Below are 23,007 nucleotides of genomic sequence, written 5' to 3'. Positions count from 1 at the left end.
ATCAGATCATTTAAATAATGCACTGCTCACCCAGGAGAGTTGGCTGGGCATGTGTTAGGAGAGCGGGTGCTGAAAAAAAAAACCATGGAAAAATCAGAGTAAAAAGAGGAGGTTTGCTGACTGTGGCCAAATGTAAGTGCCATGTAAATGAAGCAATTACCTTTTACTGGGCAATGCAGAGAGCCTTGTTAGCAGGGAGACATTTCAGCAGGTTTTTTAGCACCTCAGTCAGGGCAGGAGTTAAAAGTTAAAGCGCATGTCTGACTGCCATTTTAGTCCATTGCTGGCATTTGTGTGGTTGTGTGTAGGTGCTTCTCTGCAGTAATCATGAATTACATACACACTTTTTTATTTTTTTAATGCTTTTGTACATTTTGCAGTTCAGCCAAGACTATTCCTTGTTAATTTTATTATTGTATTTGTTTATTTACTGTACTTTATTGCTGTATGTTTTACTGTGTATGGTTGCTGCGCTGTGAACTGCCGTGGGCCTCAGAATATGGTGGTATACAAATTTTAAATAAAATAAAGATAACAGCGGCAGAAGCTTTACAGCAAGAAAAAGAGAGGGGGAAAGAGACAGAAAGAGGACAGTTTATTGCAGAAAGAGGCCTGAGAGGAGTGGAACTTGGCTCAAGCGGTTCACATAAAGGAATGCAAGTAGCAGATACACCACCTAAGGACAACACTGCTGGAGACACATAAACTGAGCTTCAGAACAATTCTGAAGTGTGAAGTAGGTTGGGAGCTGGGTACCACAAGTTTAGCTAAAACGTTTGAATGTAAGCTCTTTAGGGTGGGTACCAAAGGCAGAACAGTACATGCTTTTTGGTACATGGTGCCAATGCACGTACGCTACACATATAAGCTCCCTGGGGTTGGTACCAAAGGCAGAATAGGACACGCTTTTTGATAAATGGTGCCAAAATGTATACTTATCTGCTAAATGTGTAAGCTCTCTGGGGTGGGTACCAAAGCCTGGAAATCTGCTGAACAATTATACATACTTAGCCTAACGATGGTACTCACTTTCCATAGTTTTTTGTTTTTTTTAAACAGGAGATGCTGGTTACGGCGGCAAAGCATGTTTGCTCACTCCCTTGTCTGCACCATGTACAACAGCAGAAATCTGTTGCAATGAGGCTCATACTAAAACCAAAATGGTCATCAATAGTACATTTGGTGTTTTGAAAAGCAGGTTCTTCTGTCTTGACTGAACCTGGAGGTGCGCTGCAGTATTCACTGGAGAAAGTAGCAGATATTGTAGTGGTATGCTGCATGCTGTACAATATTGCCCTCCAGTATGGCATTAATCATGATGAGAATCCGGAACTGCCAACAGAGCCCAAAATGTTTGCACCTGCCACAGATGGAGACAGCACAGCAGTGCAAAATTAACTCCGTCACAAGGTCACTGTGGACTACTTTGGAGGTATGTGTGTACACATGGTGGGGGTGAAGTTGATTAACCGGGTGTTGTATAGATTGGGATTCTGACTTCAACATTTTTCTCTTCTCACATTGGTACACTGCTTTTTCAATATGTTCAAATTAAAAATGTGGCTGTTTTATAATTTTTAAATAATTTCACTTTTTTTTTTATACTGGCAATTTTCTCTTTATTGAAGATTTTTAATTTTGAAACAAACACAATCACAAATTAGATTAAGCAATCTTGTGAACAACATAAAATAAACATTTAGGGAAATATTACTCAACCTTCTATGCTGCACAAAAATATAATAAAGATGGGGGACCATACTTCAAAACATATTCATTTATCAATAATAAAAATGAGGAGAGGAGTGTGCAACTATCTTTAATTTATGGCCTTAATTATTAGTTGTTATCAGACTCTCTTTTGTCTCAGCTTTATCAACTAAGAAAGCCTCCAAATGTGTGGGGTCTGAGAATATACATTTTTTGCCCTGAAAATTAATGTAACATTTCGAGGGAAACTTCAAATAAAATGAAGCCCCAATTTCTAGGGTTTTATTTTTTAGGGCAAGGAATTGTCTCCGACGGGCCTGTGTAGGCCTGGAGACATCAGGAAAATATATTCTCTGCCAACAGAAGGAGAGATCTTTGTTTCTGAAAAACTTCTCAAATACTTCATCCTTTTCTCTCTAGAGAAAAGGAAACAAATAAAGTAGTTCTCCTATTTATGAGGTCTAGGGATTCCTCCAGGAAGGATGAAATCCCTGGACTCCTCTCAGCTTCTCCAGCTTGTACAGCTCTAGACTGTACTGGGAAATAAAAGATTTTAGAAATACTATTGATCTTGTCTACTTCATATGAAAGATTTTCTATCAAAAACTTCCTAAACATTTCATATGGTGACAGTAAGCTTGTTATTGGAAAGTTAACCAAATGCAGATTTTTTATCCTCAACATGTTTTCCACATTTTCCAATTCTGTATGCATTGACAAGCTATCCACTATATGCATATTTTCTGCATTCTGAATATTCTGAATGTTACCTGTTACACTTTTTACAGTTGTTTCCAATTCTAATAACCTTTTCCCTTGATCTTAAATAGAACTCTTATTAACATAAGAGAAGTAAGGGAAGCATTAATTATGAGACTAATTATGAGTCTAATCTGACAAGCATTTTCCACAGATCTCTCAGACAGGCCGATACAGTACAGATACAGTACAGTGTGCTCCGGTGGAACCACTGTTACTCCGCGATTAGACGCGCGTTTTGAACGCGCTAGCTTTACCCCTTATTCAGTAAGGGAACCCCCCCGAACCTAATAGTGCCCGCAACATGCAAATGCATTAGGTATTCCTGCGCGATACAGAAAGTAAAATGTGCAGCCAAGCCGCACATTTTACTTTCAGAAATTAGTGCTTACCCAAAAGGTAGCTGCTTTTCTGTGCACCCTCCGACTTAATATCATGGCGATATTAAGTCGGAGGTTCCGAAAGTTAAAAAAAAAAAGTAAGAAAAAAAATTAAAAAAAAAAATTTGAAATAGGCCCGCGGCTCGCAAACTGGACGCTCAATTTTTCCGGCGTCCGGTTTCTGAACCCGTGGCTGTCAGCGGGCTCGAGAACCAACGCCAGAAAAATTGAGTGTCGGCTGTCAAACCCACTGACAGCTGCCGCTCCTGTCAAAAAAGAGGCGCTAGAGATGCGCTAGTGACCCTAGCGCCTCTTTTTACCGCCGGCCCTAATTAAAATAAATTAAAATACTGAATCGCGCGCACAGGAGAGTGGCCTGTGCGCATGCTGGGAGAGCGGGCATTCGCCCACTCTCCCGCATTTTTACTGTATCGGCCCGAGAGTAATATCTGATGATTCCTTAAAATTCATCAGACTCTTACTGGTGCCATCTAGTGGAGTCCCTTCTACAGTTCTTTCATTTTCTAATTCTACTTGAGATGTTTCATCAATTACTCTTCCAAGGAGTTCTCCTTCTCTTCTACTCACATTTACTGAACTGTCCTCGATGGAGCCTTCCACTAGTGATGCACCTGGAGGATGTGGAGGTGCTATCGGGCCGCTGCCCGGACTCAGAGACACTTCTAAGGTGTCTTGTGCACAGTCCGTCTGTGCACAAGACGATGAATGAATGCAGGCTCAAACATCAGCACTAAGCTTTTACTGTTAGTCTTACCTTCTGGTACAGATTCAGCCCACCGGGGATCAGATGCTGGATAGTCATCTACCAAGTCTATACTGATCTTAGCCACTGCTCTGTCCAGTTCCAAGTCTGGGTTTAAATCAGCATTTGGTGAAAATAGCTCATTCACCACACACTGTGCACCAAGCACATCCCTCCTAGAGTACAGTGACAAAGGTAACATAATTAGTACAGCAGAGTCATATGTAACAATGCAGCACCAATAAGTGGAGCACAGAATACAATATGCTGTTGGTTCCCCACTCTGAAATAAGTGATCCCCTAGAAGGTAAACTTAGCTGTGACAAAAGAATGTAATATGCATATTTGGTTAGGGCATGAAATTTCACATTCAGCTGAACTGGCCCAAAAAACCTAACACTCGCCAGAGTTACTAGATGTGAGATTAGTGTGTATTGGGGGGGAATGGGGTGGATTACATATTAACATGTAATATAGTAAATGGCAGCAGTTAAAGACTCAAATGGCTCATCCAGTCTACCCAGCAAGTTAACTCCTGCTATGTGCATGTTACCTCATGCAGAAATATTACACCTAAAATTACTCATAAAAAATTGGAACAGCAAATCAAAGTTAACTAGGCGAGAAGTTCCAATTAAAGAAATGCAAAGTCAGCACTACTATTGGGTGTCAGCAAGCCAATGTAAGAACTCTCTCAGAAGAGGCTGCCCAGTCCATTCAATTATTTATTTATTTCGTTTTCTATACCGGTATTCGAAAATCATCATATCGGTTTACACAGAAAGGTACAATAAAATCCATCAGTATAAAATAAAATAGAACATATACATCATACATAAAAATAATATATAAAACAATGTTCATGGAAAATTCAATAAAATAAAATACAAATAAAATACTCAATAAAATAGTAAAAACAATAAAATACTAAAAGAAAGCAAAAGAGGAAAAATCAATCTGGGAAGGCTTGCTGAAATAGCCAGGTCTTCAGTTTCTTTTTAAATGCCTGTGGGTTTACCTCTGCTCTCAATTCCATTGGTATGGAATTCCATAATTTTGGCCCTGCCAAGGAAAGTGCCCGCTCTCTGACTGTATTTAGATGCGCCAGTTTAGGGGAGGGTATTGATAGCAATCCTTTATTTGATGAGCGCAGATTTCTTTGTGGAATGTGGAAGTGTAATACAGCATTAAACCATTCAATTTTTTCATTGTATAATGTTTTATGTATTAATGTTAAAATTTTGAATTATATTCGGAAAGGAATTGGTAACCAGTGAAGTTCTTTCAGAATGGGGGTAATATGGTCAAATGTTTTTGTGTTTGTGAGAATTCTAGCAGCTGTATTTTGCAGAATCTGAAGAGGTCTGGTAGTGGAAGCTGGGAGGCCTAGAAATAGTGCATTACAGTAGTCTAATTTGGGGAAAAGCAGTGCTTGCAGAACTGTTCTAAAATCGTTATGTAAAAGTGGTCTGAGTTTTTTTTTTTTTTAAGTACATGGAGCTTAAAGAAGCCATCTTTGGTTATTGAGGAAATACAATTTTTAAAATCTAAAATTACTCCTAAGTTTTTTGCATGGTATTCTACAGCTTGATTACTTTTTAACTCATTAATTTCATGGATAAAATATTCATTTAGTTTATTACATAATAGGATTTCTGTTTTGGCTTCATTTAAGCATAGGTTCATATGAGTTAAAACTTGTTTAATGGCGGAGAGATATACGTTCCATACTTTTAATGTAGTTTTAACAGAATCTTTAATTGGGACTACAATCTGAACGTCATCTGGATAGATGTAGTACTCACAGCCCATTAGAAGTAACTGGTACACTTTTTTCAAGACAATTTTTTGTTGCACTTTAAAAATATTGCTATTAAAGTCATGTAATACACAGTAACTTTTTATGACATTAACATGCCAATCAGCTGGCATTTTGGAGAACCTGCATCAGGGGGAACTTATCTTATGTATCATTCACTCAAGCATGGATTCCCTGATTTCTCATGTGTAGAAAGGACTAAAGTTACCACAGGTTACCTTATTTCTTCATTTCCATTCTCTAGTCATGAGGGATCCTCACGGGCCGATGCAGAAAGGTGCATTCAGTTCTGCCTGCACCTTAATGCACATTTTCAGTGCGCAAAGTTTACTGCTGATACAGTTTTGCACAGAAAATGTGTGTACCTAAACAAGAGTACTGCTTAGTGCCCTTGCATGGAAATTCCATGCAAATGAGGGCATTAAGCAATACTCCCTAATGCAGAGAAACTGCATTTGGCCATGACAACTTTCTTAACGCTGGAAATTTAACTCCTGGGTCAGAGCTGGATTTGTTTCCAGTGCTACAGCGCTAGCACTTACAACCACTAAAAAAGGGGAAAAAATCCAATGCACAACATTTTAATCTCCAGATTGCTACGTCAACCTGTCTGTATTTATCCCATATTGTTTTGAATGGAGAAAATTCATTTTTTTCTAGTACATATGAGAGTGCCCCAAATTATTATTTAGGCACTAATAAGCTTTTTGTACAGGTAGGTGATACTACCAAAGTATTTATTTATTTTAAATCTTTTCTATACCGTCATTTGGCAGGGACAGTCACAACAGTTTACAATAAGGCACACAAAAGTAATGATACTAAAATTTGTCAGTTTACATAGGTGCCATAAGGTTCGGTAACATAGTTTGTTGTAACTGTTTAACTGTTACATGTGAAGAATCATGTCCAGGTCATTCTCAGCTTTGAGTACAAAACTATCTTTAAACTTGTAACTTATCCTTTAGTGATGCGTTATTTAATAAAAAAAAACTACACCCTTAGTGGATACTGCAGTGCGTGTGTGGGTGTTTGATTGTTCATGCTTTGCCCTACCCTGGCTTTTTATTCTATTCTCCCTTCTCCTTTTTAAACGCTTGTTTAAAGAGCCAGGTCTTTAAACGTTTTCTAAAGGTTTTGCTGTCTCTTTGTAATCTTAACTCCAAGGGCATGGAGTTCCATAGTATGGGTCCTTCCAATGATAGTGCCCTTTCTCTTACTTAGCAGTGCTTTGTTTGCTGATCTTAGGTTCCTGTTAGGGATGTGTACATGAAGGGCTGTGTGTTTAACCAGTCTGCGTTATCGTTATGATTTAATTTATGTATGGTGCACAGTGTTTTGTAATGTATTCTTTGTTCAATGGGCAGCCAATGTAATTCGGCCAGTGTTTCAGTGATATGTTCTCTTTTACTTTTGCCGGTTAAAACTCTTGCAGCGGTGTTTTGTAAAATTTGTAATGGTCTTAGTGAGGTGTATGGTAGACCTAGTAGAAGGGCATTACAGTAGTCGGTGCTTGCAAATATTTTATTTATTTATTAAAGGCTTTTATATACCGACTTTCTTGATACAAATCAAATCAACTCTGTTTACATCGAACTAAGCAGTAACTATAACCAACCAATCAACAAGAGACAATTTGAAGGAGTATAAAGTTACATTATAACAAGGATACCTTAACTGGGAGTAGGAAATAAGAAAGGGAGAACGAAGATAGAGTACCATATACAAGAGAGTATGGGAGGGAGGCAAGGAGCCGTCCTCATGATAACTTGTAAGCGTGATTTAGCGTTTATTCATTTACATAATTGCTGGAGCAATTCTAAGTCAGGCTGTTGGACTAGTGGCGGGGAAGGCTCGGCAGAACAGCCATGTCTTTAGTTTCTTTTTAAAAGTTAGTAGACAAGTTTCCTGCCTGAGGTCCGGAGGCATGGCGTTCCAGATGGAGGGACCTGTGATAGAGAATGTCCGGTCTCCGATGTTTGAATGGTGCACAACTTTGATAGGAGGAACATGTAACGATCCCTTGTAGGCATCCCTTAAAGGTCTGGCTGTCTAGTGCAGTTTGAGGGGGTATAGCAGATCAAGAGGGGTCTGATGGTGAATATATTTGTGGATAATTGTGAGTGATTTATGGAGAATCCTGAAGTTTACTGGGAGCCAGTGAAGATCTTTTAGAATGGGAGAGATATGCGCTCTCCGATTGGTATTTGTCAAAATTCTCGCAGTTGCATTTTGGAGCAACTGGAGGGGTTTTGTAGTAGAAGCCGGGAGACCTTGCAAAATGGAATTGCAGTAGTTTATCTTGGAAAACAGAATGGTTTGGAGGACAGATCTGAAATCATAATGGAATAGTAGCGGTTTGAGTTTTTTTTGAGTACTTGTAACTTGTAGAAGCACTCCTTTGTAGTGTGTTTTATAAATTGCTTTAGGTTCAAGTGACTATCAATGACGACTCTGAGATTTCTAGTCAACCAGGACCGCAGGTTCTGCCACCTTCATCTGCTGGAGACAGAGAAATACTGAAGAGGGTTGCAGGTGGCACACAGTACTTACAGGAGTGCCCTTCAAGTTTTTCTCTATCTCCATCTGCTGGAAGGGAGGCATAACCCAGCAGTCTGGGCTGATCTGGGTATGTACAGGGAACAATGGTTTTCTCTTAGCAAATAGGGCATCTGTTGGTTGTACAAGCCATTTCCCATGAGAGTCCAAGAAAAGCATTACTTTTTAAGAAACATTCACAAGAAAATTTCACAAACTTTGGATGGCATTTGAAAATATCCGTAAAAAATATAAGGTTGTAATGGTTGGCACACCTATTATTATACTCTTTAGGCAGCAATATGAGTTGCATTTAATGTGCAGCAATGCATTTTGCCTTTAATATGATGGTCTTGCCTTCATAAAATACAACAGTCATTTTCGTTAGAGATTGGTGTTATATTTTAGAAGGATTATTTTTCTCTTTTACATTTTTTTCTTTTTGGACTTTATATTATTTTTGAAAACATGAGACACCTATCTTCACAACTGCAAGGGAACTGCAAAAAAAAATCAAGTTGCCATCTGACAGGCTAAAAAGGACTATATCTCCGAACAACTTGAGCTCTTTATAAACCATCCAGAGAAATCCTTCGAACTAATACAAAAGCTCTCTAAATCCATCTCTCAAACAACTTCTATTATCATAGGGGAACCATACTGCATAAGACTTTGCTAAATTCTTCTGTGAAAATATCCTACCATCTTTCTTTGATGCCTCTCACTCCTCTTCATCTTAACGACCCCATCCTCTTCACTCACAGAAACACCTCAACTCTCTCCAGACAGCACCACACTGTCAAGACTTCAAAGCCATCACCTCCCAAGCTGTGGAAAGCATCCTCCAGAAAATGTCAATTCACCAGCTCACTAGACTCAATTCCTCCAGGCTCATCTGCAACCTAAAAAGATCTAGCCCCAAGGCTTCTTCCCTGACCTGCTTAAAGAAGCCCTTCAGAAGGATAGCCATGTTAGCCTGGTGTAGTAAAAATGACAAGAGGAAGGTGGCACCTTTTAGACTAATATATTGAGGCATGAGCTTTTGAGGACAGAGTCCATCTGACAAATTATTAATTCTATATTTATTGAAAAACATTTATATTCCACTTATAAAGGATCCCATTGCTAGGTGGATTACAATAATTAAAACAAATAAACAAAATACAATGTAAACAATAAAATAAAATAATTAAGCATAATAAAATTACACTACAAAAAAGCTGTCTGAAAGAGTTTTATGAAAAACCTTTATGTCATCTAGCACTTGTAGAGAATCCAGTAATAAACTCCAAAGAATAGGGCAGATAACAAAAAAGGATCTACATAGAGTATCTTTCAGACATGCTTTCTTAACCAAAGGGATATCTAAAAAAGATTCTCCCTGAGAACATAAGATGCGAGTTGGATGATAAAGTATTAAAAATGATGAAAGGTAATTTAGACCACCCTGTTTTATGAATTTAAAAGTCACTAAAAGTAATCTGAATTCAATTTGCTGCTTTACAGGGAGCCAATGCAGCTCTTTTAAGATAAGGGTAATGTAGTCCCAAGCTGATCACCTACAATAAGACATGCTGCAGAGTTTTGTAAAGTCTGAAGAGTATGAATGAGGGAAATTGATAAGTGCCACCTGCCTCTTGTCCCTTTACAGTGGTAATCAAACCTATCCAGAAGAAACCTGGCTCTGATCCCAAAATATCTGATCATTACCACTCTGTCTCTAGTCTCCCATTCTTATCTAAACTATTAAAACAGTCTATGTCCAGCTCCTCAACTTCCGGCTTCAGGAAAGGACATGGAACAGAATCCATCCTTTTGGACATCATGAATGGGATTCATTTAAATGTTAACTAAGGGGGTGACTCCATCCTAGTCTTTCTAGATCTTTCCACAGCCTTTGACACAGTGGACCACAGTCTCCTGATTCAGCACCTAGAAAACATTGGCATTGCAAGGACTGCTCCTTCAATGGTTTGAATCTTTCTTGTTCATCAGAACTCAAGCTATTATGAGGGCCAAAATTCCATCCACCCCTCACATATGGAATGCTGCAGGGGTCTGTTCTCTCCCTACTTCTCTTCATAATAGACATTCATCTAACCTATGAACGTCATTCAATCCTTCAACATCAAATGTCACATGTTTGCAGATGACATCCAACTTTGCATTAAAATAGGATACAACCAAGCTTCGCTGCCCATCACCAATCTTAACAGCTGTCTCACAGCAGTAACCCAATGACTCAATAGCTATAAACTAAAACTTAACCCCTCCAAATCAGAAGTTCTTTGGCTTAGCCACCGAGGTCACCCCCCCCCCCTGTGATCTCAACCTTCCTCATCAGGAACCCCACTCCAGTCCAAAGAAAGTGTAAGAAGTCAAGGGGTTCAGCTAGACCCAAATCTTACAAGGGACATGCATATTTCTAAGGTAATGAGAGCCTCCTTTATGTACCTCCGCAACTACCTTAATCAACATAACCTGGTTTCTATTATTCATACTCTAATCACCAGTCAATTAGATTATTGTAATTCCCAACTGAATGGTATCTCCCTGATCAGCTTGAAATGACTACAACTTGGGCAAAACATGGCAGCCTGAATCTTGGTTGGCATCAAAGCAACGGGCCACATAAGGCCAATCCAATACAGATTTAACATGCTCCAGGTTGAAACCAGGAAAAAAAAAATCAAAATCCTCTGCTTTACCTTCAAAATGCATGAACAAACAGGCCCCAGATTATCTCTTATCTCCTTGCCCCCTACAACCCTTCTAGAGAACACAGAATGCATGTTTTGCTTGGCATCACCCATTCTAATTCGCTGATGGGGAACAATGGGAATTGTGCGAAATTAGAAAAAAAAAAAGATCAATCTAAAAATCAAAGATGTAAATAAAACAGCTCTATCTGAGCTCTCCAAGAGTCCTTGTAGCTACTTTGTTTTAACAGAGCGGACTCATGACATTTTTAACTGATACAGATAAGCAAAGCTCTTTTCCAGGGTATTTTGGAAACAAAATCTAGTGAAAATAAGTATGGTGGTCAAGTTTGTACTGCCAAACATTCAGTGAGTTTGGTTAACAATTAGCCACTTATTTATTATTAACCTTACAACCTGCACATTCCAATCATTGACTATTTATTGTGGCTTACAAACTTGCATCCACAATAAAAAAAAGACAAAAAAAAAACCCAAAACACATAAGACAGACTTACCTGCAATATTGTAAAAAAGCAGCTTTCAACAACTTAGTCTTGTCCTCTTGTGCTATTGTCTCCATCCTTGCAGCAGTTTCTAATAAAGAACCCTAAAATGTATAATAATCATTATATTAAAAGAATAAACAAACATCAAATATAAGCAATACAGAAAATAATTGTGTGCATTAATTTTCTTTCTGGTAGCTCTAAAGTCAAAACGGATGGATGACTTGAAATTCAAGGCAGAGTAGCAGCCTAGTGGTTAATGCAGCAAGCTAAGAAACAAGGAAGCCAGGTTTCAAATCCCACTGACACTCCTTGTGACCTTGGGAAAGTCACTTCAACCTTCATTGCCTCAGGTACAAAACATTTAATGTGTGAAAAACAGTGTTCATAGTAGAAAAAAATTGCTTATTGCATATATGCTTATTGCTGCAATATTGTGCAATATTTTCTATATTACGCAATATTTCCCCCCAAAACTGTGCATATTTAAATGACCTACTTCGCATGCATACAATTTGCAAATACATGAAAAGCATCTCATACATACCTAATTTCATGCAAATAAAATACGGCTTGCCTCAAAGCACGTGCATTTTATTTATGTAAGCGTTTTATATGTCAATCTCATAATTTGCTGCTATACACGCTAACTCTCCCATCTTACTTCTTAAACTTCTGGCATTGGCATACAGACATTTCAAAGTGTGTTTTTTGTTTGTTTTAACAACCTGCTTTTCAGTTGTTTGGGATAACACTTACATAAAAAGCCTAACTGCAAGCCAAAGCTAATCAAAGTCCAGTTTGTCTGGACAATGTGTCTTTGAGAAGTTTGCCACAAAAGCAAAAACTAATTAAAACATTTGAATTATTTGATTTATATTCTTTTTGGCGCTTCAAAGTGGATTACAAACACATTCAGGTACTGTAGGTATTACCCTACCCCCAAAGTGCTTACAAGCTAACGGGTAGATTTTGAAAGCTGCGCGCATTTCCCAGCGCGCACACATGGACGTGCCAATTTTATAACATGCGTGCACATGTTATAAAATCGCTGGGCCGCACACACAAGGGGGGTACAGTTCTGCAAAATTTGCGTGGCCACATCCCAGCCTTCCCCAGTTGCCTCCCGGTTCGCTCCAATTAAGGAACAGACTGGGAGGGAACTTCCCTACCCCCTACCCTAACCTCCCCTACCCCTATCCTATCTACCCCTGTTTTTTGTTTTTTTTTTTTTAATCTTTTGCTCAACAGGAGCAGTAGCAAATTGCGCGTGCCAGTGCACGCTTCCCTGGCACAGTGGAAAATGGCCGCTGTACCTGCCATCTCCAGCCCTGACCCCCGGACCGCCCCTTTATCTGGGCCCAGCACTTCGGTGTGTAATGGTGATTACACGGGTGGCCGGACCCCTTTGAAGACACGCACGGTGCACACAAGGCCTGGCCATGTGCGTAATCCCTGTTTTTTACGCGCATGGGGGATTAAAAAAAGTAAGTATGTACCTGAGGCAATGGTATCTGATCATCTTTGAATCTCCAACTTTCGTTCTTGATTAATGAAAATCTTGGCAAACGCTATTCAGTCCAATTAGGACCTCAAAAGAGTCCTTTAATGTTAATTTTCATCACTACCTCTTCCCCCCCCCCCCCCCACCCCAAGAGATGGAATTGGATAATTTCAGGAAGTTTGTGAGGGAATCAGTTGGACCTCGACTTTTGCATACTGGATTTTCACAATATATTTAATAAACCCCATCTGTAAGGGGAAGCCCCCAGATCAGAAGCAAAATTCTCTCTCTTCTTTTATTTTAAAAGAAAAAATAAACAACCAAAAAATACCAAACACTAAATATTCTAAGTGCACATTACCTCATTGCCAGTTCCTGCTACAGAAGTAGTCAGGGATTCTTCCATATCCTCTGGCAGCAAAGAGTCACTCTCCCGTGCTACAATTGCCACCAGTCCACAGTTCCTTGTGAAAAACACTGGTAGCCCTGCACAGGAGCCTCCTCCTAAGATGTCATCTCCTAGGGGAGAGAAGCAAACAGCAAAAATCTGTTATCTTATGTTCCATAAAACAGTACATTTTCCAGTGATGTTATACTTAATGTAGTACAAGATGGGTGATAAGGAGAGATGATGTGTTATAAAGACTATCCATTTAGAAACAAAGATCTGTTTAAAGAAAAATATACCAGAATACATTCAAAGGCACCTACAGGCTCCTTACTAGGTGGACATATTTCCAAAGGGAGATTATATGACCAAGATAAGTATAATATAATGCAGGTGCAGGACACACAGCAAGAGGGAAGTGAGAGCTGGTGTTGGATGTGCCCTTCCCCACTAACAACACTGAATTGAGATGTCACCTGAGGGATTTCAGCCTATTTAACATTCGGGCTACGGTGCACAGCTGCCAGTGCACTGCCAAAGAAGCATGCTCCAGTTTTTTATTATCTCGCTTCATGGAGTAAAAAAGGACTACTTGTGGGCCGATCGATCATCACATTTGGGCCTGCCCTGATATCTATCTTATAGGAGTGGTTGAGGAGGCTTCTAGCTCTTCAGACGGTCTTTGATAACAGAAGGAGCAACAGATGCCCCCAGTTATTCCGGGATAGAACCTGTTGCTCCTGAGTTGAATGCAGTAATCAATGTGCACCCTCTGTTCGTTTCCAATGCTGGGCCATTTGTGTCTTCATCTTTTATTCTCCAGCCCTGTTCTGAGAAAGACTGGTTCAGTTTTAATATCTATTACTTTGAGGGTAAGTGGAGATTCTTCTTTACTGTCTTTTGGAAATAAGGTGACATTAATACCTCTGAGCTGGGTGAGTAACCACATTTCCTTGACTGATATATGGAGAATGGTTAATAAGGTGGTGGAGAAGGTTATGTCTTATGCTGTTTCTCAACTAAGTGGAACAGAGGAGGCAAAAGAAACTGCAAGTGAGATTAGACTTGTTTGATAGTTCAGCCGCCCCTATGAGGTCTCGAATATCCATATTACAAGCTACAGTAATGGCTCATAGTAAAGATAATTTGCAGTTGCATAATCAATTAGAAGCTATAGAAAATTAGAAAATCAGTTCAGGGGGGAGAATCTCTGGTTCTCGAATTTTCCAGTTTCTAGATTATCATCAGCTTATGAACTATTTAAGAAGTACATAATTGAAAAATGTTTTCCTGAAGATAAAATTCCTTGCATGTCAAAGATATTTTGTGAATCTAAATACAGGAAAATTAATGCCCCTCTGGAAGCTGGGTTGGATACACTGGTAACTGAGAACCCCCTTACTATCAAATTCCTTAGAGTCATCTATAGATAATATCCCAGCAAGAGCAACATTATTAGTTTCCTTTTGTTCCCAACAAGACAAGGATACTATATTTCAGAAGGCTTGTAAAAATAAAAACCATTTGGTTTTGTGGATATAAAGTCTCGTTTTTTCCTGATGTGTCTCATAACTGTAGGAAACAGTTTTTGCAACTTAGACAGAAGTTCTTAGATTTGGAAACCACTTTTTTTTCCTTAAATATCCTTGTGTTTGGTTAGCTACCAAAAGAATAACTGTATATTTGTGGATCCTTCCCATCTCAAAACCTTCCTTAGAGATAAAGCAATGGAGTAATGGAATCTATCAAGGTAGATATAAATTTGTATCTCTTTCTCTCCCTTGTAGGAATATTTCCTAATTGTATTCTTTTCTTTATTCTGTGTGTTGAGGATCCACCAATTAATGTGGACCAGTTCTAGTAGTTGTGTAATTTTCTTTTTAATAGAAGGTTTATGCATCATATAAAAGCACATTACAATAAACCATTACACCTCAAAAAGGCGGAACCAATAGCTTCAACTCACAATCGGTACAATGATCGGAATAATATGGTCCATTATAAACTTAACAACTGAGTAAAGTAAACCTACTATATTCATAACCCCCCCTGAAACACCCTCTCTCCCTCTCCTACCCAACTCCGTAGTCAATCTGTGTGGGAATCTGTCCATTGCTTAAATGGTAGCCACGTTTTATGGTATTTTACCACCGAGTCTCTGTGCAAGGCTGTCAGGTACTCCATATGAGAAATCCACTTCAATCTGCTTAGTACCGCCGAGAAAGAGGGTGCTCGTGTGTCTTTCCAATGCTGGGCTATTTCTCCACATACCGCATGGGCCATGGCTCTGATAAAATAACCTTGTTCTATTTTCACCCTACTGTCTAGAAAATTCAGCAGCATCTCCCTGGGGCAGAGCTGTATGTCAAGATGTAGTAAATTCTGTAGCCAGCTTTCTGCATGAGTCCACAATATTTTGACCTCTGGACACGTCCACCACATATGATAAAAATCACCCTCATGCCCACATTTCCTCCTGCATAAGGAGTCCCCACATATTCCCATTTTCTTCAATTTACAAGGGGTGATATACCAGCGAAATAACATTTTATAGCTATTTTCTATCAGCTGAGCAGCTAATGAACTGCGGCTAATTGCCAAGAAACACTCATCCCAGTCCAATGGAGCTCCAATATCGAGGCTCACCTCCGAGGGATCACGGAAATCTCCTCGGGAATCTCAACTGGGGGAGGGACCCAAGGGTATCACCGCAGGAGAGAGGGGCTCGTCTTCAGGTAGGTTTTCTTCTTTCAATTTTGGGCTTTCTTCTTTAAATTTGATCTAACGCTTGAGAGCGTGCAGATAGTCCCTAACTGCTATGGAGACGGAAAATACTGAAGAGCTGCACTTCCTGCAGGGGTATATGTACTAGGGGCTGACGTCAGATTGAAATCTGGCTCCATCTCCAACTGCTATCAGGAGTACTCTATACCCATTGGTCCTGAGTCCATCTGCTACACGCTAGGAAAACCCTTATTACATCCTCATATAGGGCTTTGAGTGGGAAAACACAGGTACAAACTGCATACATGTGCACACAAACCTGCAGCAGCTTCAGCGCACCTTATTACATCGGCCCCTTAAACACTAACATACAGGTTTAAATACTTTAATTTGGTAGCAACAGGCACCTAGTGCACTTATCAATATGGGGGAAATGTGCTTCCTCTTACCCGGGCTAGCGATTGGCCTAGAGGCAGGATTTTGCCCTATTTGTAAAACCTGAAGATATTTCCTTGGGAGCCCCTGGTAGATTACATTACAGTAATCAGATAGCAACACATCATTTGCACTTATATACCATCTTCCTTCACAAAATATGAACTGCAATTCCAATTTGCTATCACTTCCATAGATGCAAAATGTCCCTTCTTGTTTAGCCTGGCTACTCAGGGATTGCTGAATGCATTTCCTTAGAGTATAATAGTAGGAAAACGCAACCTGTACAAGCAGGTTTTAAATTCTTTAAAATTTTGAAGCCACCTGTTCCCTCTCTCCCTGCACGCAATTGGGATGCCTCTGGAGAAATGCCCTGGCACAATTCTGCGTTTTAACACTGTTCCTCCTGTCCACAAAATGACAGTCCACAACGTTTGAATAGATTCACTCACAGTGCCAGCACTGTTTGAAAATATTTACCACAGCTAAGCTCTAGACAGCACTGACTAAACAAATCCTATGAAAAAGTTCCCAATTATTTCCCTCAGACTTCTAGCACAAAGATTTCAAAGTAAACATGTGAAATCGCATAGTACTGGGGGGAAAAAAAAATAAATAAAAGTAAAAACAATTACGCAAATAAAAAGAATTTCCATAAATAAAATTCAACAGCGGAGTAAATCAACAAGATTACTTGATAGTTCATACCATTAGACTTTTCAGCACTATTACCTTGCACACTAAATGGAATTTTCTCCTGAGGTAAAGAACTTCTTCCAGTTCCGGTTGAACAGGCAAAGACCGCATCTTCAGTGCGCAGATAAGCAGCCTGGCTACAGAAATCTGGCACCACTAATTTGCATGACAGCAATTCTTCAGACTGCAGCAAATACATAAGATAATAGATTAGCAATACTGTCAATAAAGAGGTCAATTGTGCTTCAAAATCCAATAAAACACAGAGCATATTGGCTATGAAGTCACAGTGGCAGCACAAGACATGTAAAAAATAGCTTTTTAAAACTGTGTGTCCAATCTAAAGCTTGATATTTCAATTTTCGTTATGCCCCTTTATATGTACTCAAATCCTTTAAGGAGATTTAAAAAAAAAGTGTACTTCAATGATAAAGCTCCAGCTGATATAAAATTAAAAGTAAGAGAAGGAAAACATTATATTAATCAGCTATTGTGCATATTGTATTTTGCAAGTTTTCTAACCAAATGCATCTTATGGGAGATAGCTTACACTTCATAAGAAAGTCACTTTGTGGAAGTCTAACCTCCAAGGGAGGTAATGAAGCCATTCCATATTGATAAATCAACAGAATATAAAGCTTCCCTAAGCGGTTAAGTGACTGAATATCATTCCATTTTTCTCCATTTTTCTTAAAATGTATTAATCGCCTTTCACAAATGGTCAAGGCGATTTACAATAAACATACATAAAATAATTGAAAAACATAAAATATAACATGAATTTCATATAGAAAATTGTTGAGAACATTGAACAGTGTCAACAAAACATTGCCCATATTTAAACATATAAGCAATTATTGAAAACTCTGAGGCAATAATTATACCAGGATATAGGGTGAGGGATACATGTCAGTCAATTGAACAACCTGTGTATCTTATATTATGATTAAATGCCTTAGTACTTTAAAAGCTTAAGAACATGAAATATGCCATGCTGAGTCAGACCAAAGGTCCATAGAGCCCAGTACCCTGTCTCAGACAGTAGTAAATCCAGGTCACAATACCCAGCAGAATCCAGACTATTATTTATTTACTTAGATTTATTACCTGCCTTTCTGAATATGAATTTTACCCAAAGTAAATTAGAATAGAATTAGACAATACATTAGAATAGCTGCAGACTAGCAAGGTCATTTGAAGCTTTACAAGTGTTTCCCAACTTTTTGAAGGCCAAGGCAAATCAGCCTACACAGAGCAGGCACTAACAACACTGAGAGGACTCATATGTTATTTACACTTTCGAATAATAGAAGGACTAGGGGGCATTCCATGAAGTTAGCAAGTTAGCATTTAAGACTAATTGTAGAAAATTATTTTTCACTCAACGCACAATAAAGCTCTGGAATTTGTTGCCAGAGGATATGGTTAGTGCAGTTAGTGTAGCTGGGTTCAAAAAAGATTTGGATAAGTTCTTGGAGGAGAAGTCCATTAACGGCTATTAATCAAGTTTACTTAGGGAATAGCCACTGCTATTAATTGCATCAGTAGCATGGGATCTTAGTGTTTGGGTAATTTCCAGGTTCTTGTGGCCTGGTTTGGCCTCTGTTGGAAACAGGATGCTGGGCTTGATGGACCCTTGGTCTGACCCAGCATGGCAATTTCTTATGTACAAGAGAAAGCAGAGTTGTTTACCTCTAACAGGTGTTCTTCTAGGACAGTAGGATGTTAGTCCTCACATGGGTGACACAGAAACATAGAAACATAGAAATGACAGCAAAAAAGAACCAAATGGCCCATCCAATCTGCCCAGCAAGCTTATGGTAGTAACTTTATAATTATCAGTTTCCCAGACTGTCAAAGTTAGGGCCCTTGTTGGTTGCTGTGAGTCCAATTCCCTGTTACCTCTTGCCACTGAAGCAGAGAGCAATGATGGAGTTGCATCAACAGCATAAAGGCTTATTGCTTAAGGGTAGTAACCACCACAATTGGTTAAGGGTAGTAAATACCTCATATTGGGATGGAGCCCAGCACGCAAAACGTAAGTCAAAGTTTCTAGAACTAACTAGGCACACTGAGCATGCCCTATAGCATACGTCCATGTGGGATCTCTCTTCAGTCTTATAACATAGAATAAATATATACACACACACACACACACACACACAATATACATCTGAAAGTATATGAAAATATAAGGAGAAGCCCAACTCTGCGGGGCAGCAGGTGGGTCTCGTGAGGACTAACATCCTGCTGTCCTAGGAGAACACCTGTTACAGGTAAGCAACTCTGCTTTCTCCTAGGACACGCAGGATAGTAGTCCTCACAAATGGGTGAATCCCTAGCTATAGGCTGTTCCCCAATACAAAAGGGGACCAACAGGCACCAACCAGGTGCCATCAGGCACAACAACCACAGTGTTGTTGGTAACAGAGGGGGAGACAGCCTGAACCCAAACATTGGGCCCTAGGCAGGAAGAGTTGGTTTCTACACCTCGAAGAGATTCCTGAGGACAGACTGGTCGAACCCACTATCACATCGGCCCATCCTTATCCAGACAGTAATGGAGGATGTGAATCTGTGGAGAAAACTGTAAGTCACAGCCTTGAAGATGTCCTCCATGGAAACTGCTCACAAGTGGGCCACCAACATTGTAATGACTGACAGAATGAGCCTGGACATGATCCCCAAAGTCCCGCTTGGGCATAACAGAAGGAGATACAATATGCTAGCCAATTGGATGGTGACTATTAAGCAAGGGCAACTCCCAACCTATTCCTATCAAAAGAAATAAAAAGTTGGGTGGACTGTAAGGGCTTCTGTCTGCTCCAGAACTTGCCAGGTTCTTATGGCCTGGATTGGCCACTGCTGGAAACAGGATACTATTTATTTATTTTATTTAAGGGTTTTTTATATACCGAGGCACGTTTGCAAAACATCACCTCGGTTCACAATGTAACATAACCTAGCAACAAGCTTTACAATAATATCAATTTTTAACAAGGAATAGGTTACTAGACTTGATGGATCCTTGGTCTGATCCAGTATGGCATGTTCTTATGTTCTCGCAACTCAGTTCTACACAAGTCACCAGGTTGCTGGGGTCCGTTCTAGCAGAGAGGAAGATAAATCTACAGGGCCCTAGAGTCACAGGGTTTGTGAACTTCTCACAGTCTTTCATTCTTTCTTTGACTGCAGACTCCAATGTACTCACACTTGGGATATCCTTGCTTGAGGGCACCTTTACCACAAAAGAAACATTGGATTGGATGTTCAATAAAAATGTTATTGCAACCAAAAATACTCAAAGTCCAATTCACAAAATAAAAATCCTCAATCTTCATACAAAAATAAACATTCCAAACTGCCTTTTCTCAGTTTAATGGCCGACTCAATGGAAGGCAGCACTCCTAGATGGAGAAGGAGCAGGTTCCTAGGAGGGCTGGAATCTCCTATTCTTTTCTCTAATGAAAAACTCCACAGATAGACCTTTTGAAAAAGTACAAAAGATGTTCAAAAAATGTCAAAAACATTTGAACTACATTGGGCAGAAACCTGGTGGCAAAATAATTACTTCCAACACAAACAGGAACAAAACTCTGAAACAAATATTTCTCTCCTCTCTCAGTTCTCAACAGGTCACTGCTGCCCCTTCTTAACTGAACCGAAGTCGCAGCACCTTCCTGACCTTCAAAGGCAGGGAAACATCCTCCTTAGATAGGAACAGGTCTCTAAAGAATAAAAATTGCAGCAAAAAAAGACAAAAATCTTTCAAAACTCTTCTTCACTTGTCCAAAACAATTCCTTCCAGATCCACGAGGATGCTGGCAGGGGCAGAGTCCTTTCCCTGGTACCAGGCTGGATGCCCAAAAGTGGGAAATACCACAAAATTTCTTCTTCACTTGCAAAACTCCAAAAATCCACTTTCCCTGTTTCAGGCTGGGGGCCAAAAGATGGGGATAACTCCAAAAACACTCTACCCGTTCAAAATGCAATTCAAAATTGCCACACTGCTCCACATACAGAGGTGCCTCTTATAAGAAGTTGCTGACCAATCCAGAGTAATCTTTGAGAAGGATGTCTGAGGATGGTGTAAAAAAATATAACCCCTGAGCTGAAATAAAATCTAGGGACAATTTAGTCACTTAATGCACCAGCGTCACACAAAGCATCTGCATGCAACAAAATTAAAAAAAAAAAATCAGCACTTTCATATCCAATTTTACACATTTACATACTGAAAAAATAATCCTGAATGATGGAGAGATGATACATTTTGAGTACACATTTAAAAATAAAATGAGCAGGAATTCCATAGATTTTAAAACAGATTGATTTGAAAATAATTATGTGCATCATTAACTTCAACACCCACCTATTCCATACCTGAAAAGGAGGATTAAACTGGGTGACCTCTACAATAACTTCACTGGACATGTTGTAACCTTCATCCTGAACGGTTATCAGAGTGTAGTAACTCAGACATGGGCTGTCACCAGGGTGCCAGGCTGTGGCCAAGATTACCAATCCATCACTTAATGAAAATAAAATAACATGACATGTTAGTGTTAATAGTGACATAAGTCAGAATTATGAATGCTACCTTTTAGTTCAGAAGAAAATTAGACTTGCAAGTTGAGATACCCTTCTTGGATCAAATTTATTAGTACGTACTATGGTGGAGTTTTATACTAGGAATACATGCTCATCCAGAGCCCTACATTCTGGGGTAGATTTTAAAAGAAGCGCGATCAGCCTACTTTTGCTTGCGCATCAGACTCAAGCAAAAGTACGCTGGATTTTAGTAGATACGCGCGGGTATCCACTAAAATCCTGGATCGGCGCGCGCAAGGCTATCGATTTTGTATAGCCTGCGCGCGCCGAGCCGCGCTGCCTCCCCCCGTTCCCTCCAAGGCCGCTCCGAAATCGGAGCGGCCTCGGAGGGAACTTTCCTTTGCCCTCCCCTCACCTTACCCTCCCTTCCCCTACCTAACCCACCCACCCGGCCCTGTCTACACCCCCCCCTTACCTTTGTCGGGGGATTTACGCCTCCCGGAGGGAGACATAAATCCCCGCGCGCCAGCGGGCCTGCTGCGCGCCGGGCCGCGACCTGGGGGCGGGTACGGAGGGTGCGGCCACGCCCCCGGGCCGTAGCCACGCCCCCGTACCCGCCCCCAAAACGCTGCCGACACGCCCCCGGAACGCCGCGACGACCGGGCCCGCCCCCCGACACGCCCCCCTCCGAGAACCCCGGGACTTACGCGAGTCCCGGGGCTCTGCGCGCGCCGGGAGGCCTATGTAAAATAGGCTTCCCGGCGCGCAGGGCCCTGCTCGCGTAAATCCGCCCCAATGAGTGCAAAAAACGTGCACTGAACTTCAGTGCACATTTTCCTTACTCAAACAATAAAAAATAGTTAATTCCCAATTCAGAAAGCTAATGCTATGCTAATGCATCAGGAGTTTAAAAAAGCACTATAATCTGAAAATGTGCACACAAAAATATATTAGTGCGCATAAATCATTTTGCTGCACAGAATATGTGTTATGCACATAAATCAAGTTTTATGTGCATAAATACAGAGTACAAGCCCCAGCACCATGAACTCCAGATTCAGCCCATAGATTAATAATAGCCCCAGAAACCTTTTATTTATTTATTTATTTAAGTTTTTTATATACCAGGAGTTAAATTCTGACCAGGAATTAAATTTCCAGCATTAAGAAAAGCAAGGTTGCTTATCTGTAACAGGGTGTTCTCTGAGGACAGCAGGATGTCAGTCCTGATAACGGGGTGACATCAACCGATGGAACCCGGGCTGAAACTGTTGTCAAAGTTTCTAGAACTTTGACTATGCCTTACTGAGCATGCCCAGTAAGCCAACATACCACACGTCTACCTTTGCATATACTGTGCATAACTAAAGCCAACTCCAAGAGAAGGCAGGCGGGTTTCATGAGGATCGACATCCTGCTGTCCTTGGAGCATACCAGTAACAGGTTAGCAACTCTGCTTTCTCTGAAGTCAAGCAGTATGGCAGCCCTCACAAGTGGGGAATCCCTAAGCTACAGAATATTCCGAATGATAA

At 40.1% G+C, this 23,007-nt stretch overlaps 1 protein-coding gene and 1 long non-coding RNA gene across 3 annotated transcripts in view; one reads left to right on the top strand and one right to left on the bottom strand.

Annotated features, from left to right (window-relative positions):
- Positions 1-23,007, bottom strand: part of NUP133 (nucleoporin 133) — a 271,938-nt gene that overhangs the window by 155,308 nt on the left and 93,623 nt on the right. The window contains exons 9-13 of the mRNA XM_029594184.1: positions 21,308-21,455; positions 16,961-17,108; positions 13,043-13,200; positions 11,187-11,278; positions 3,625-3,788 (exon numbers count right to left, since the gene is read on the bottom strand). Coding sequence (XP_029450044.1) covers positions 3,625-3,788; positions 11,187-11,278; positions 13,043-13,200; positions 16,961-17,108; positions 21,308-21,455 — 710 coding nt within the window. The remainder of the gene's footprint in view (positions 1-3,624; positions 3,789-11,186; positions 11,279-13,042; positions 13,201-16,960; positions 17,109-21,307; positions 21,456-23,007) is intronic.
- LOC115087249 overlaps positions 1-23,007 on the top strand; it is a 221,397-nt gene that overhangs the window by 157,289 nt on the left and 41,101 nt on the right. For both annotated transcript variants that reach the window (XR_003855473.1, XR_003855472.1), the window contains exon 4: positions 1,060-1,432. This is a non-coding gene — a long non-coding RNA (uncharacterized LOC115087249). The remainder of the gene's footprint in view (positions 1-1,059; positions 1,433-23,007) is intronic.

The sequence above is a fragment of the Rhinatrema bivittatum genome, chromosome 3 (genome assembly GCF_901001135.1).
Source record: "Rhinatrema bivittatum chromosome 3, aRhiBiv1.1, whole genome shotgun sequence".
NCBI lineage: Eukaryota > Metazoa > Chordata > Amphibia > Gymnophiona > Rhinatrematidae > Rhinatrema > Rhinatrema bivittatum.
This window is presented reverse-complemented; position numbering and strand designations above follow the sequence as displayed.